The sequence below is a fragment of the Taudactylus pleione genome, unplaced genomic scaffold (genome assembly GCF_031769625.1).
Source record: "Taudactylus pleione unplaced genomic scaffold, aTauple2 ptg001014l, whole genome shotgun sequence".
Lineage (NCBI taxonomy): Eukaryota > Metazoa > Chordata > Amphibia > Anura > Myobatrachidae > Taudactylus > Taudactylus pleione.
Window position 1 is genome coordinate 211,690 of NW_028285415.1, and position 18,950 is coordinate 230,639.

General features: G+C 44.6%; 1 protein-coding gene across 6 annotated transcripts in view; it reads right to left on the reverse strand.

Annotated features, from left to right (window-relative positions):
• STK36 (serine/threonine kinase 36) overlaps nt 1-18,950 on the reverse strand; it is a 203,616-nt gene that overhangs the window by 41,348 nt on the left and 143,318 nt on the right. For all 6 annotated transcript variants that reach the window (XM_088461082.1, XM_088461081.1, XM_088461080.1 and 3 more), the window contains exons 8-12: nt 5,035-5,219; nt 4,157-4,239; nt 3,987-4,077; nt 3,753-3,890; nt 1,974-2,141 (exon numbers count right to left, since the gene is read on the reverse strand). In XM_088461082.1, the coding sequence (XP_088317208.1) occupies nt 1,974-2,141; nt 3,753-3,890; nt 3,987-4,077; nt 4,157-4,239; nt 5,035-5,219 (665 nt within the window). The remainder of the gene's footprint in view (nt 1-1,973; nt 2,142-3,752; nt 3,891-3,986; nt 4,078-4,156; nt 4,240-5,034; nt 5,220-18,950) is intronic.

Here is an 18,950-nt window from a genome sequence, read left to right on the forward strand (position 1 = left end):
GCTTACACAATGTATCTAACCAATCACTAGAGGGCTTACACAATGTACCTAACCAATCACTAGAGCACTTACACAATGTAACTAACCAATCACTAGAGCGCTTACACAATGTACCTAACCAATCACTAGAGCGCTTACACAATGTACCTAATCAATCACTAGAGGGCTTACACAATGTAACTAACCAATCACTAGAGGGCTTACACAATGTACCTAACCAATCACTAGAGCGCTTACACAATGTACCTAACCAATCACTAGAGCGCTTACACAATGTACCTAACCAATCACTAGAGCGCTTACACAATGTACCTAACCAATCACTAGAGCGCTTACACAATGTACCTAACCAAACCAATCACTAGAGCGCTTACACATTGTACCTAACCAATCACTAGAGCGCTTACACAATGTACCTAACCAATCACTAGAGCGTGTATCCGGATGTACACAATACTGTAATGATGATGTACACCCACGCCGTGTATCCATATGTACACAGTACCGTAATGATGATGTACACCCACGCCGTGTATCTGGATGTACACAATACTGTAATGATGATGTACACCCACGCCGTGTATCTGGATGTACACAATACTGTAATGATGATGTACACCCACGCCGTGTATCTGGATGTACACAATACTGTAATGATGATGTACACCCACGCCGTGTATCTGGATGTACACAATACTGTAATGATGATGTACACCCACGCCGTGTATCCGGATGTACACAATACCGTAATGATGATGTACACCCACGCTGTGTATCCGGATGTACACAATACCGTAATGATGATGTACACCCACGCCGTGTATCCGGATGTACACAGTACTGTAATGATGATATACACCCACACCGACCGAAGAAGAAAGCAGCTCAGAGTGTCCAGACCGCGGTGGAATGGCGCCTTGAGCTGGGGAACGGCGCCTGTAATAGGGAATGGCTGACCACCCCTGGCTGATTTTTGACCACTGGGACGCTGGATTCCTGCACCATATGTACCCTGGTGGTCTAGTGGATCACATGGACAAGGCCGGTGTTCACTCTCAGCACCTCCGGTATGTCCCTTGAGACCGGAGGTTCCCTGCGTCCGAGTTGCAGTCTGGGGTCCTCTGCGGGGCCGGCAAGCAAAGTCCCCGGGAACCCCGCCAGAAGTACCAAGCGATGCTGTGGAGTTACGTCGCCCGAAGGGTGATGGAGTGTCCTAAGGACAGTCTGATGCTGCACACTCAGTAATACAGATAAATACAATTAGAAATCATAAAAATAACGCTTTGGGTTGCATAAGGCAGACACTGTTATACAAGGTGATCCCAGCTCCTGCCGGACACCAAGCAAAACTGATTGGCCTCAGGCTCAGGGGTGGGGTTTAGGGGGGAGGGACTGTTGCATCCTGGCAGTTGAATGCTTAACTGTGTGGTGTCCAGTCCTTATCCACCACCTACACCCTCACCCCCCCGCCCATGGTATCCCTGTGGAGCCCTATGGACCCTGAAGAAGAAAGTGAGTTGCCCTAACCTTGGCAGACGCACTGTATTCTCCTCCTACCTTCCTAGAAATGTCACTTTACACTGCGACTATATATATTCTATGTATGGTGATACAGACACTTTGTGGTGCCTAAAAACAAAGATTATAATAATGATTTTAGTTGATTCTAGGGAGTAGTAGGCCTTACTTTATGGCCTGTCCTGTCATGGCGGAGCGGGGACATACCGGCCATGATCTGCTCCAGGAACAGAAAGTTATGGTGAGATATTAAGAACGCATTGGACTTGTACAATCACAACTCATGCAAAACAGCCAGAGGATCCGATACAGAAGACAGAGGAGAGCTGGCTGCTCCCTTGTGTACCAGCAATAGGAATCCTCCCAAGATACAGACAGACAATCATACATACAGTACATACATACATACATACAGGCACACGCCAGTAAGAAACAATGAAGGAAACAGCCCTCACCTGTGACACATCGGACTGCAAAGATCGACTGATGAGCTGCAGAAGGAACTGTGGTATCTGAAGTTGAATACAAAGGTCTGAGAGCAGAACAGGGTCACAGCCGGAGCACAGGAGGTTACACGTGACGCGCAGAGCCGGTCGGAGACGTGATACTGCTTCCAACGACACCTGTGTGTAGGAGCAGCACAATACAATCCAAGGTAAATGCGCCAGGCTACAGCGCACTAGCTCTCTGGTTTATGTGCCCTAAGTAGTACAGGAAAGTGCATGGCTGTGTGGGCAGGATGGCGTCTAACAGTGGGCGCCAGGCGTCAGGGGCGTGGCCTGGAAGTGCACCTGCTCCTCAGTCACCACCAAAATAAGTTACTTTCATAAGATGTACTATAGCTTCAGCTGTGAAATGTAAGTTACTGTTTGGGGGATCCAGTAGATCTAATATAACTTATTACCTGGAGCGCGGGGCAATACCTAATAATTTAGTAAATTAAACTTTTTCAATGTCCTCATCAGTTAAAGGGATCTAGAGATGGTTCTAAAAATGCTATCGGCAAAAGCGGGATGCCGTAATAAACCTCTTACTATATACGGCAGGGGGGACAGAAGCTAAAGACCGTGATGCACCACTCGGATAGAGTTAGAGATACACACAGCTGAATGAGAGAGAGGTGTAATGGATGAGACAGATGTAAGACATGGAGAGAGTAGGAGACAGCACTAGTAGAGGCCAGGAGGAGGACACAGGTGAAGGAGAGAGAGGTGTAATGGATGAGACAGATATAAGACATGGAGAGAGTAGGAGAGACACAGCACTAGGAGAGGACAGGAGGACACAGGTGAAGGAGAGAGAGGTGTAATGGATGAGACAGATATAAGACATGTAGAGTGTAGGAGACACAGTACTAGGAGAGGACAGGAGGACACAGGTGAAGGAGAGAGAGGTGTAATGGATGAGACAGATATAAGACATGTAGAGAGTAGGAGAGACACAGCACTAGGAGAGGACAGGAGGACACAGGTGAAGGAGAGAGAGAGGTGTAATGGATGAGACAGATGTAAGACACGGAGAGAGTAGGAGAGACACAGCACTAGGAGAGGACAGGAGGACACAGGTGAAGGAGAGAGAGGTGTAATGGATGAGACAGATATAAGACATGTAGAGAGTAGGAGACACAGTACTAGGAGAGGACAGGAGGACACAGGTGAAGGAGAGAGAGGTGTAATGGATGAGACAGATGTAAGACACGGAGAGAGTAGGAGACAGCACTAGTAGAGAACAGGGGGGACACAGGTGAAGTAGAGAGATGTAATGGATGAGGCAGATATAAGACATGGGGAGAGTAGGAGACACAGAAATAGTAGAGAACAGGGAGACACAGGTGAAGGAGAGAGAGGTGTAATGGATGAGACAGATATAAGACATGGAGAGAGTAGGAGAGACAGCACTAGAAGAGGACAGGAGGACACAGGTGAAGGAGAGAGAGGTGTAATGGATGAGACAGATATAAGACATGGAGAGAGTAGGAGAGACAGCACTAGAAGAGGACAGGAGGACAAGTGAAGGAGAGAGAGGTGTAATGGATGAGACAGATGTAAGACATGGAGAGAGTAGGAGACACAATACTAGAAGAGGACAGGAGGACACAGGTGAAGGAGAGAGAGGTGTAATGGATGAGACAGATATAAGACATGGAGAGAGTAGGAGACAGCACTAGAAGAGGACAGGAGGACACAGGTGAAGGAGAGAATAGAGTAGTGAAATACTGTGGAGGAGAGACTGACCGGAGGGCAGCAATCCCGCAGTCTGCGATGCACTCTATTTCGGAAACTGGGATCTTTGAGGAGGAGGAAGGGAGTGCTAAGCTGAGCAACAGATGGGTCAGTGGCCTCCAATAAGACTGACCATTCATCATCACTGTCCTTCATAAGACAAGAGACAAACGCAGCAGGTTACGGACAGAGGCTCCATCATAGAGAACGTGAATAACAGTTACAGGAGCGGGTTTGTGCTGTTACCTCATTGTCTAGGTGTACTATTTCTATGCTGCGTCTCTCTTCTCTGTCTCTGCAGAATTCATGCTCATAGTCCTGAGAAATTTGGTTTCTCCTAAGACACATTATAGAGTACACATAAATCACCCAGCAGCCGTCTCAGGATGCCTCTAACTACATTAGCAGACACTCACTTGAGCATTGGTGGAGTCACTGGTTCCTCACTGCCAGACTGTGTGTGGTCTGTGACGTGGTCAGTAAGCACCGGTGCTTCAATCTAGGACACACAAAATGTACAGGAAGAGAGAGGAACGTGGACCTGTAGTCTTAGACAAGGAAACCACCAATAGTAAGTGTCCAGGGGTGAGCGGCTGAGTGGACCGTAGCAGAGGCACAATCTGTCAATAGTGTAAGATACCATGCTTTCTGATGGACCCGGGGGTTGCCGTACCCGGAGAAAACGCGTCAAGGACACGCGTCTATCCAGGATATTGCACTACACCTTACAGGGACTTTGCTTATCAGCGTACCGGCTTGCCACTAGTGACAGATTAGTGTGCCGAAGCTACCGGCTGCATCCTTTGACACAGCGTCACCGGCAGCATGATTTACCCCCGAGGCTTCCTCAGATGTTCAATGGACGCAGCAGCGAATCAGAGAAGCCGGCAGTGGGAGTCTTTGGACAGAGCAGCGAATCAGAGAAGCCGGCAGTGGGCGTCCTTTTACTCAAGATGCCTCCTGCGGCATTTACATGGCCGCTGCGTCTTTCGCTTTCTCTGTAAATCTCTGACTAAGGACGAATGTGGCCTTTTAGGTGAGAATTTCACACAAGTAGAAGCATCCGTTCCTTTTCCATGTAGTATTGTCCCTGATTGGTGGAATTCAGAAAGGGAAAAACTTCGTTCTAGATGTGTGAAATTCTGTGTGTTCTGCTTCTCTATATTATTACTGGTTCATCCATCTGCCCATTCCATAGACAGTGGGCAAGAGCATTAATAGACAACCCAGGCAGACTTAAACCAATGGCAGAAGTGTGTATTTGGGAATCTATATACAGAAATATGGAGGCTACCTGCTTACTGGCTGGGCAGACTGCTGCTCTCTCCTTCCGTTTAGCCACGCGCTGTCTTGCCTTGCTCAGGATACGAGAGTGCACACTGCCCTGCCCAGCGTTCTCCAACAATCTGTCCTGCAGCTGCTTCTGCTCCTCGCTGAGTGGAGAAGTGAATGGACTACTAGCAGAACTGTCTTCAAGCACTGTAATACAGGCACAACAGGCGTAAAGACACGACAGTCCTGAATTATTTTGAACAGTTAATAATGAGAGTTATGGTAAGAACTTACCTTTGTTTACTCTCTTTCTTCAAAGTCCATAGGGTCCACAGGGAGACCTTGAAGTGTAGGTGGTGGTTGAGGACCGGGCACCACACAGTTAAAGCTTTCAGCTGCCAGGATGCACTGGTCCAACACCCTATACCCTGCCACCGAGCCAGAGCAACCTCAGTTCGTGACAAGCCAAAGGCCGAAGGAGGAGAAGAGAGAAGGCAGACTGGTGCACACATCACACTCTCACGTAGAAGGAGACGGGAAACTGGTGACCAGAAACCTAACCCATTTTAAGCAGGGCGTCTGGTGGTCCAGGCCTGCTTGGTCCTGGGCTAGGCAGCACTAGTGGAAGCCGACTGCCTAGGAAAGGACTGACCTTTAGGCTTTCCTTGAGGACGAAAGAACCTAAACGATGTAGTCCGAGGCCCTGTAGTAGTAGTCGCTGAAGGCAGAAATGCAGTTTTTGATGCTGCCAATGTGGTTACAATCTTGTCAAGGTCTGGGCCAAACAAGATCTCCCCATTGTAGGGTAACACTTCTAGGCCTTTCTTGGACTCTGCATCTGCCTTCCATGAGCGTAGCCACAGGGTACGGCGGGCAGAAACAGCCGTGGCCGAGACTCTGGAGGTTAGGAGACTGGCATCCAATGTCGCTTCTCCAATATAGAAAAGCTGCATCTCGTATGTGAGCAATGAAAGACATCTGATCCCTAGAAGCATCTCAGGGAAAAGAGTCTTCAAGTGCATCAGCCCAGCTCTTTATAGCTTTAGCCACCCCTGCAATAGCCATGGTCGGACGGGCAACAGCCCCTGAAAGAGTATATCGATTTAAGGCAAGAGTCAACCTTTCTATCCGTAGGGTCCTTCAAAGAGGATTCTGTAGGGATAGGTAACGTATCGCTTTTAATTAAACGGGTAACATGTGAATCCACCGCAGGGGGAGGCTCCCATTTTGAACAATGAGCCACAGGAAATGGGTAACAGGAGGTCAGACGTTTTTGTGGCTGAAACCTTTTACCAGGCGTCTGCCAGGCTGCCGCCATGTGTTCAGCTAGTTGATCCGATACAGGGAATTCTGCTGAAGCCACTTTCTGTCGGTTAAACAGTGGGTGCTTTGATTTAGGGGCCGGCTCGTCATCTTCTATGAGTAAGATGGATCTATCAGCTCGCACCAAGGCAGGAATATTATTTTAAGACTGACTTTCTTCCACCCCCGGAGGGGAGTCAGTGTTAGAGAGATCAGCATCTTCTGCCTCCTCAGATGACACCTCAGAATCTGACAGCTGTGTGGACTGTGAGGATAACACAGGAGGACGCTTAGGAGGCTTCTCAGCTTGCAACATACCGGGTTTCCCCAATAATAAGACACTGTCTTATTTTTTTTTTGGTTCCAAAAAACACCATAGGGCTTATTTTCGGGGTAGGTCTTATTTTAACTAACATTGACAGCAGTGCCCCTTATGCAGGCCCCCCCCTGTAGCAGTGCCCCTTATGCAGCCTCCCTTGTGTAGCAGTGCCCCTTATACAGCCTCCCTTGTGTAGCAGTGCCCCTTATGCAGACCCCCCCCCGTAGCAGTGCCCCTTATGCAGGCCCCCCCCTGTAGCAGTGCCCCTTATGCAGGCCCCCCCCTGTAGCAGTGCCCCTTATGCAGCCTCCCTTGTGTAGCAGTACCCCTTATACAGCCTCCCTTGTGTAGCAGTGCCCCTTATGCAGGCCCCCCCCCTGTAGCAGTGCCCCTTATGCAGGCCCCCCTGTAGCAGTGCCCCTTATGCAGCTACCCTTGTGTAGCAGTGCCCTTATGCAGGCCCCCCCTGTAGCAGTGCGCCTTATGCAGGCCCCCCCCCTGTAGCAGTGCCCCTTATACAGCCTCCCTTGTGTAGCAGTGCCCCTTATGCAGACCCCCCCCCTGTAGCAGTGCCCTTATGCAGCCTCCCTTGTGTAGCAGTGCCCCTTATGCAGACCCCCCCCCTGTAGCAGTGCCCCTTATGCAGCCTCCCTTGTGTAGCAGTGCCCCTTATGCAGGCCCCCCCCGTAGCAGTGTCCTTTATGCAGGCCCCCTTATTGCAGTGCAAGTACGGTACTTACCTGAGTCACCGCCGTCCGGGATGTCACTCTCACTTGCGCGCTGACTCGATCTAATATGATCCAGCAGGCGCGGCCGCACAGGATCCTCAGCGCGCGGGTGACGTCATGACGTCACCCGCGCACTGCATGACTGGGAACGCTGGTCTCTGCAGCGTTCCCAGCTCAAAAAGAAAAAAAGGTAGGTCTTATTTTCGGGGTAGGGCTTATTTTAGACCGGACTACAAAAGTAAGGGTAGGGCTTATTTTCGGGGTAGGTCTTATTATCGGGCAAACACGGTAGTTTGAAAGGCTGTAGAGGTAGGCACCAGACACTGTACTGTGCTAGAGAGTCAGTCTACCCTTGGAGGGGGCACAGGAGGTACCTGTATAGCCTGAACCTGTTGTGGCAACCATAGAGGGGGGAATTACGGCCGGTATCGCTAGGCGGTCCGCAACAGTAGCGAGCACCTGAGAAAAGGAAGCCCAGGGGGGCTCTTGTGCAGGAGCTGGGGGGGGTCTGATGGGCCTGGTGGAGTATTACACATAACCCATCTTGTATCAAATCCTCCTCTCCTAAGCCTGCAGCACATAATTTGCATGATAGCAGTATGGGTGCAGATGCTTGCTACTCTTGCCTTTGCTAGACATAGCTATAGAGTAGTATAGCACACACTATGGCACTGGGTATTACGCAACCACTGGGTATGTAGAATACCAGTAGGAATGCAATGTACTGATCCTGTTTTATGCTTTGGCAAGCTGCAGGAGCGCACAGCACAAATATGGCACAGTGCAGTAACCAACTGTATGTGACAACCGTCACAAATACATTTGTTGTAGAGATGTGAGGCACAGGGAAAACCCTGAATACACCTGTATGTAAAGGAACAAGTATATACTGACAGAATAGAGAAATATACAGACAGGCAGCGTTAGCATAAGTCAGATACGATGCAGAAATACAATATAACTGCAGAAGGGCACTACAATCATCTACACAGATTCTGTGGTCAGTGACTCAATATCTGGTAGGCTATAGCGCTACGTAACCCGACTCCACGGAGAGGTATGTAGGGGGACCAGACCCTGCGTTTCCCTGAGAGAGCTGTGGCTGAGCCTGGAGAAAATGGCCGCCAGAGACCTCTGAGGGGGCGTGGTCAGAGGCGGAGAGCAGCTCAGGGAAGCGAGACCTCAGAGGAATGGCGCTCTGAGCTGAGGGGAGGGGCCGCTTTAAAGCAGACCTCCCCATGCTGATTTTTAACCACCGGGATGCTGGATTCCCGCTCCATATGTACCCTAGTGGTCTAGTGGATCACTGTGGACAAGGCCTGTGTTCACTCTCAGCCCCACCGGTCTGTCCCGAGACCAGAGGTAAGACTGCCAATCTGCGGGTTACCGTGAGCAATGACCCGCCTTACCTGTCCCCTTGTGTCCAGGCTGCAGCCTGGATCCATCCGCGGGGCCGGCTAGCAAGGACCCCAGGATGCCGGCCGAAAACCCCAGCCGTAGCTGGTGTTGCAGCACTTGGAGGGGCAGCGCAGAGGTCCTGTGGACAGTCTGCTGCTGGTTGCTCAGCAATAAACGTACTCAAAATAAATAAAATCGTAAAATTATAGCTATTTGGGTTGCTTAGGCAGCTCACTGAATAATGGTGACCCGACTCCGGCCAGGAACCGATGAAACTGAGGTGGCTCTGGCTCGGGGGCAGGGTATAGGGGGTTGGACCAGTGCATCCTGGGAACTGAAAGCTTTAACTGTGTGGTGAACGGTCCTCAACCATCACCTGCACCCCAAGGTCTCCCTGTCGAGCCCTATGGACCCTGAAGAAGAAAACTATTTTTTTTGTGTGCTCTTTTGTTTATGTACTTCGTAAGGTGCTATGGAACCTTTGTGGCTCCATATAAAGGATAATAATATTAGATGGACTGGTGTAATGATATACAAGGGACACGTGCACTAATATTAGATGGACTGGTGTAATGATATACAAGGGACACGTCCACTAATATTAGATGGACTGGTGTAATGATATACAAGGGACACGTGCACTAATATTAGATGGACTGGTGTAATGATATACAAGGGACACGTGCACTACTATTAGATGGACTGGTGTAATGATATACAAGGGACAAGTGTACTAATATCAGATGGACTGGTGTAATGATATACAAGGGACACGTGTACTAATATTAGATGGACTGGTGTAATGATATAAAAGGGAAAAGTGTACTAATATTAGATGGACTGGTGTAATGATATACAAGGGACACGTGCACTAATATTAGATGGACTGGTGTAATGATATACAAAGGACAAGTGCACTAATAATATCAGATGGACTGGTGTAATGATATACAAGGGACACGTGCACTAATATTAGATGGACTGGTGTAATGATATACAAAGGACAAGTGCACTAATAATATCAGATGGACTGGTGTAATGATATACAAGGGACACGTGCACTAATATTAGATGGACTGGTGTAATGATATACAAGGGACAAGTGCACTAATATTAGATGGACTGGTGTAATGATATACAAGGGACACGTGCACTAATATTAGATGGACTGGTGTAATGATATACAAGGGACACGTGCACTAATATTAGATGGACTGATGTAATGATATACAAGGGACACGTGCACTAATATTAGATGGACTGGTGTAATGATATACAAGGGACAAGTGTACTAATATCAGATGGACTGGTGTAATGATATACAAGGGACACGTGCACTAATATTAGATGGACTGGTGTAATGATATACAAGGGATATGTGTACTAATATTAGATGGACTGGTGTAATGATATACAAGGGACAAGTGCACTAATATTAGATGGACTGGTGTAATGATATACAAGGGACACGTGTACTAATATTAGATGGACTGGTGTAATGATATACAAGGGACAAGTGTACTAATATTAGATGGACTGGTGTAATGATATACAAGGGACAAGTGTACTAATATTAGATGGACTGGTGTAATGATATACAAGGGACACGTGTACTACTATTAGATGGACTGGTGTAATGATATACAAGGGACAAGTGTACTAATATCAGATGGACTGGTGTAATGATATACAAGGGACAAGTGTACTAATATTAGATGGACTGGTGTAATGATATACAAGGGACAAGTGCACTAATATCAGATGGACTGGTGTAATGATATACAAGGGACACGTGCACTAATAATATCAGATGGACTGGTGTAATGATATACAAGGGACAAGTGTACTAATAATATCAGATGGACTGGTGTAATGATATACAAGGGACAAGTGCACTAATATTAGATGGACTGGTGTAATGATATACAAGGGACACGTGCACTAATAATATCAGATGGACTGGTGTAATGATATACAAGGGACAAGTGTACTAATAATATCAGATGGACTGGTGTAATGATATACAAGGGACACGTGCACTAATAATATTAGATGGACTGGTGTAATGATATACAAGGGACACGTGCACTAATATTACATGGACTGATGTAATGATATACAAGGGACAAGTGCACTAATAATATTAGGTGGACTGGTGTAATGATATACAAAGGACAAGTGTACTAATATTAGATGGACTGATGTAATGATATACAAGGGACACGTGCACTAATATTAAATGGACTGGTGTAATGATATACAAGGGACAAGTGCACTAATATTAGATGGACTGGTGTAATGATATACAAGGCACAAGTGCACTAATATTAGATGGACTGGTGTAATGATATACAAGGGACAAGAGCACTAATAATATTAGGTGGACTGGTGTAATGATATACAAGGGACAAGTGTACTAATGGTATATGGACTGGTGTAATGATATACAAGGGACTAGTGTACTAATATCAGATGGACTGGTGTAATGATATACAAGGGACACGTGTACTAATATTAGATGGACTGGTGTAATGATATACAAGGGACAAGTGCACTAATATTAGATGGACTGGTGTAATGATATACAAGGGACACGTGTACTAATATTAGATGGACTGGTGTAATGATATACAAGGGACAAGTGTACTAATAATATCAGATGGACTGGTGTAATGATATACAAGGGACACGTGCACTAATAATATCAGATGGACTGGTGTAATGATATACAAGGGACACGTGCACTAATATTAGATGGACTGGTGTAATGATATACAAGGGACACGTGCACTAATATTACATGGACTGATGTAATGATATACAAGGGACAAGTGCACTAATAATATTAGGTGGACTGGTGTAATGATATACAAAGGACAAGTGTACTAATATTAGATGGACTGATGTAATGATATACAAGGGACACGTGCACTAATATTAAATGGACTGGGGTAATGATATACAAGGGACAAGTGCACTAATATTAGATGGACTGGTGTAATGATATACAAGGCACAAGTGCACTAATATTAGATGGACTGGTGTAATGATATACAAGGGACAAGAGCACTAATAATATTAGGTGGACTGGTGTAATGATATACAAGGGACAAGTGTACTAATGGTATATGGACTGGTGTAATGATATACAAGGGACTAGTGCACTAATAATATTAGATAGACTGGTGTAATGATATACAAGGGACAAGTGCACTAATAATATTAGATGGACTGGTGTAATGATATACAAGGAACTAGTGTACTAATATTAGATGGACTGGTGTAATGATATACAAGGGACACGTGCACTAATATTAGATGGACTGGTGTAATGATATACAAGGGACACGTGTACTAATATTAGATGGACTGGTGTAATGATATACAAGGGACAAGTGCACTAATAATATCAGATGGACTGGTGTAATGATATACAAAGGACACGTGCACTAATATTAGATGGACTGGTGTAATGATATACAAGGGACAAGTGCACTAATAATATCAGATGGACTGGTGTAATGATATACAAGGGACACGTGCACTAATATTAGATGGACTGGTGTAATGATATACAAGGGACAAGTGCACTAATAATATCAGATGGACTGGTGTAATGATATACAAGGGACACGTGCACTAATATTACATGGACTGGTGTAATGATATACAAGGGAGACGTGCACTAATATTACATGGACTGATGTAATGATATACAAGGGACAAGTGCACTAATAATATTAGGTGGACTGGTGTAATGATATACAAAGGACAAGTGTACTAATATTAGATGGACTGATGTAATGATATACAAGGGACACGTGCACTAATATTACATGGACTGATGTAATGATATACAAGGGACAAGTGTACTAATATTAGATGGACTGGTGTAATGATATACAAGGGACACGTGCACTAATATTAGATGGACTGGTGTAATGATATACAAGGGACAAGTGCACTAATAATATCAGATGGACTGGTGTAATGATATACAAGGGACAAGTGCACTAATAATATCAGATGGACTGGTGTAATGATATACAAGGGACACGTGCACTAATATTAGATGGACTGGTGTAATGATATACAAGGGACAAGTGCACTAATATTAGATGGACTGGTGTAATGATATACAAGGGACACGTGCACTAATATTACATGGACTGATGTAATGATATACAAGGGACAAGTGCACTAATAATATCAGATGGACTGGTGTAATGATATACAAGGGACAAGTGCACTAATAATATCAGATGGACTGATGTAATGATATACAAGGGACAAGTGCACTAATAATATCAGATGGACTGGTGTAATGATATACAAGGGACAAGTGCACTAATAATATCAGATGGACTGGTGTAATGATATACAAGGGACAAGTGCACTAATAATATCAGATGGACTGGTGTAATGATATACAAGGGACACGTGCACTAATCTTAGGTGGACTGGTGTAATGAGATACAAGGGACAAGTGTACTAATATTAGACGGACTGGTGTAATGATACACAAGGGACAAGTGTAATAATATTAGACGGACTGGTGTAATGATATACAAGGGACAAGTGTACTAATACTATATTAGATGGACTGGGGTAATGATATAAAAGGGACACATGCAGGCGGCACTTATGTGATATCCAGTCCTTGGAACACAGTAACAGGGCATGTTTTCCATGTCTCCTTGCTGGAGCACTCATGACACCCCCTGGATATGTGTCGGCTATAGTCACTGACTAGTCTAAGTCTTCACGCAGGTGTGCATCTCAGGAATGACTACCTCGGCCAGTTATTTGGAAATCCCAGAGTTGGAGAATGTGATTGATGCCATTTTTATGTAGAGTATAAATAAATATATTAGCAAGTTGTGACAGGTCATGCAATACATGTCATTAATGTGTCACTGTGCTTCCTCACATCCCTTACTGTGTGCTCCGTCATCTTATACACAGATCTTACCAATCACTTTCTCTATGATAAATGGATGTCTCAGGTCAGTAATGTGTCACTGTACTTCCTCGCATCCCTTACTGTGTGCTCCGTCATCTTATACACAGATCTTACCAATCACTTTCTCTATGATAAATGGATGTCTCAGGTCATTAATGTGTCACTGTGCTTCCTCACATCCCTTACTGTGTGCTCCGTCATCTTATACACAGATCTTACCAATCACTTTCTCTATGATAAATGGATGTCTCAGGTCAGTAATGTGTCACTGTGCTTCCTCACATCCCTTACTGTGTGCTCCGTCATCTTATACACAGATCTTTCCAATCACTTTCTCTATGATAAATGGATGTCTCAGGTCATTAATGTGTCACTGTGCTTCCTCACATCCCTTACTGTGTGCTCCGTCATCTTATACACAGATATTACCAATCACTTTCTCTATGATAAATGGATGTCTCAGGTCATTAATGTGTCACTGTGCTTCCTCACATCCCTTACTGTGTGCTCCGTCATCTTATACACAGATCTTACCAATCACTTTCTCTATGTTAAATGGATGTCTCAGGTCAGTAATGTGTCACTGTACTTCCTCACATCCCTTACTGTGTGCTCCGTCATCTTATACACAGATCTTACCAATCACTTTCTCTATGATAAATGGATGTCTCAGGTCATTAATGTGTCACTGTGCTTCCTCACATCCCTTACTGTGTGCTCCGTCATCTTATACACAGATCTTACCAATCACTTTCTCTATGATAAATGGATGTCTCAGGTCAGTAATGTGTCACTGTGCTTCCTCACATCCCTTACTGTGTGCTCCGTCATCTTATACACAGATCTTTCCAATCACTTTCTCTATGATAAATGGATGTCTCAGGTCATTAATGTGTCACTGTACTTCCTCGCATCCCTTACTGTGTGCTCCGTCATCTTATACACAGATCTTACCAATCACTTTCTCTATGATAAATGGATGTCTCAGGTCATTAATGTGTCACTGTGCTTCCTCGCATCCCTTACTGTGTGCTCCGTCATCTTATACACAGATCTTACCAATCACTTTCTCTATGATAAATGGATGTCTCAGGTCAGTAATGTGTCACTGTGCTTCCTCACATCCCTTACTGTGTGCTCCGTCATCTTATACACAGATCTTACCAATCACTTTCTCTATGATAAATGGATGTCTCAGGTCATTAATGTGTCACTGTGCTTCCTCACATCCCTTACTGTGTGCTCCGTCATCTTATACACAGATCTTACCAATCACTTTCTCTATGATAAATGGATGTCTCAGGTCAGTAATGTGTCACTGTACTTCCTCGCATCCCTTACTGTGTGCTCCGTCATCTTATACACAGATCTTACCAATCACTTTCTCTATGATAAATGGATGTCTCAGGTCATTAATGTGTCACTGTGCTTCCTCACATCCCTTACTGTGTGCTCCGTCATCTTATACACAGATCTTACCAATCACTTTCTCTATGATAAATGGATGTCTCAGGTCAGTAATGTGTCACTGTGCTTCCTCACATCCCTTACTGTGTGCTCCGTCATCTTATACACAGATCTTTCCAATCACTTTCTCTATGATAAATGGATGTCTCAGGTCATTAATGTGTCACTGTGCTTCCTCACATCCCTTACTGTGTGCTCCGTCATCTTATACACAGATATTACCAATCACTTTCTCTATGATAAATGGATGTCTCAGGTCAGTAATGTGTCACTGTGCCTCCTCACATCCCTTACTGTGTGCTCCGTCATCTTATACACAGATCTTACCAATCACTTTCTCTATGATAAATGGATGTCTCAGGTCATTAATGTGTCACTGTGCTTCCTCACATCCCTTACTGTGTGCTCCGTCATCTTATACACAGATCTTACCAATCACTTTCTCTATGTTAAATGGATGTCTCAGGTCAGTAATGTGTCACTGTACTTCCTCACATCCCTTACTGTGTGCTCCGTCATCTTATACACAGATCTTACCAATCACTTTCTCTATGATAAATGGATGTCTCAGGTCAGTAATGTGTCACTGTACTTCCTCGCATCCCTTACTGTGTGCTCCGTCATCTTATACACAGATCTTACCAATCACTTTCTCTATGATAAATGGATGTCTCAGGTCAGTAATGTGTCACTGTGCTTCCTCACATCCCTTACTGTGTGCTCCGTCATCTTATACACAGATCTTACCAATCACTTTCTCTATGATAAATGGATGTCTCAGGTCATTAATGTGTCACTGAGCTTCCTCACATCCCTTACTGTGTGCTCCGTCATCTTATACACAGATCTTACCAATCACTTTCTCTATGATAAATGGATGTCTCAGGTCATTAATGTGTCACTGTGCTTCCTCACATCCCTTACTGTGTGCTCCGTCATCTTATACACAGATCTTACCAATCACTTTCTCTATGATAAATGGATGTCTCAGGTCAGTAATGTGTCACTGTGCTTCCTCACATCCCTTACTGTGTGCTCCGTCATCTTATACACAGATCTTTCCAATCACTTTCTCTATGATAAATGGATGTCTCAGGTCATTAATGTGTCACTGTACTTCCTCACATCCCTTACTGTGTGCTCCGTCATCTTATACACAGATCTTACCAATCACTTTCTCTATGATAAATGGATGTCTCAGGTCAGTAATGTGTCACTGTGCTTCCTCACATCCCTTACTGTGTGCTCCGTCATCTTATACACAGATCTTTCCAATCACTTTCTCTATGATAAATGGATGTCTCAGGTCATTAATGTGTCACTGTACTTCCTCGCATCCCTTACTGTGTGCTCCGTCATCTTATACACAGATCTTACCAATCACTTTCTCTATGATAAATGGATGTCTCAGGTCATTAATGTGTCACTGTGCTTCCTCACATCCCTTACTGTGTGCTCCGTCATCTTATACACAGATCTTACCAATCACTTTCTCTATGATAAATGGATGTCTCAGGTCAGTAATGTGTCACTGTGCTTCCTCACATCCCTTACTGTGTGCTCCGTCATCTTATACACAGATCTTTCCAATCACTTTCTCTATGATAAATGGATGTCTCAGGTCATTAATGTGTCACTGTACTTCCTCACATCCCTTACTGTGTGCTCCGTCATCTTATACACAGATCTTACCAATCACTTTCTCTATGATAAATGGATGTCTCAGGTCAGTAATGTGTCACTGTGCTTCCTCACATCCCTTACTGTGTGCTCCGTCATCTTATACACAGATCTTTCCAATCACTTTCTCTATGATAAATGGATGTCTCAGGTCATTAATGTGTCACTGTACTTCCTCGCATCCCTTACTGTGTGCTCCGTCATCTTATACACAGATCTTACCAATCACTTTCTCTATGATAAATGGATGTCTCAGGTCATTAATGTGTCACTGTGCTTCCTCACATCCCTTACTGTGTGCTCCGTCATCTTATACACAGATCTTACCAATCACTTTCTCTATGATAAATGGATGTCTCAGGTCAGTAATGTGTCACTGTGCTTCCTCACATCCCTTACTGTGTGCTCCGTCATCTTATACACAGATCTTACCAATCACTTTCTCTATGATAAATGGATGTCTCAGGTCATTAATGTGTCACTGTGCTTCCTCACATCCCTTACTGTGTGCTCCGTCATCTTATACACAGATCTTACCAATCACTTTCTCTATGATAAATGGATGTCTCAGGTCAGTAATGTGTCACTGTACTTCCTCGCATCCCTTACTGTGTGCTCCGTCATCTTATACACAGATCTTACCAATCACTTTCTCTATGATAAATGGATGTCTCAGGTCATTAATGTGTCACTGTGCTTCCTCACATCCCTTACTGTGTGCTCCGTCATCTTATACACAGATCTTACCAATCACTTTCTCTATGATAAATGGATGTCTCAGGTCAGTAATGTGTCACTGTGCTTCCTCACATCCCTTACTGTGTGCTCCGTCATCTTATACACAGATCTTTCCAATCACTTTCTCTATGATAAATGGATGTCTCAGGTCATTAATGTGTCACTGTGCTTCCTCACATCCCTTACTGTGTGCTCCGTCATCTTATACACAGATCTTACCAATCACTTTCTCTATGATAAATGGATGTCTCAGGTCATTAATGTGTCACTGTGCCTCCTCACATCCCTTACTGTGTGCTCCGTCATCTTATACACAGATCTTACCAATCACTTTCTCTATGATAAATGGATGTCTCAGGTCATTAATGTGTCACTGTGCTTCCTCACATCCCTTACTGTGTGCTCCGTCATCTTATACACAGATCTTACCAATCACTTTCTCTATGTTAAATGGATGTCTCAGGTCAGTAATGTGTCACTGTACTTCCTCACATCCCTTACTGTGTGCTCCGTCATCTTATACACAGATCTTACCAATCACTTTCTCTATGATAAATGGATGTCTCAGGTCAGTAATGTGTCACTGTACTTCCTCGCATCCCTTACTGTGTGCTCCGTCATCTTATACACAGATCTTACCAATCACTTTCTCTATGATAAATGGATGTCTCAGGTCAGTAATGTGTCACTGTGCTTCCTCACATCCCTTACTGTGTGCTCCGTCATCTTATACACAGATCTTACCAATCACTTTCTCTATGATAAATGGATGTCTCAGGTCATTAATGTGTCACTGAGCTTCCTCACATCCCTTACTGTGTGCTCCGTCATCTTATACACAGATCTTACCAATCACTTTCTCTATGATAAATGGATGTCTCAGGTCAGTAATGTGTCACTGTGCTTCCTCACATCCCTTACTGTGTGCTCCGTCATCTTATACACAGATCTTACCAATCACTTTCTCTATGATAAATGGATGTCTCAGGTCAGTAATGTGTCACTGTACTTCCTCACATCCCTTACTGTGAGCTCCGTCATCTTATACACAGATCTTACCAATCACTTTCTCTATGATAAATGGATGTCTCAGGTCAGTAATGTGTCACTGTACTTCCTCGCATCCCTTACTGTGTGCTCCGTCATCTTATACACAGATATTACCAATCACTTTCTCTATGATAAATGGATGTCTCAGGTCAGTAATGTGTCACTGTGCCTCCTCACATCCCTTACTGTGTGCTCCGTCATCTTATACACAGATCTTACCAATCACTTTCTCTATGATAAATGGATGTCTCAGGTCATTAATGTGTCACTGTGCTTCCTCACATCCCTTACTG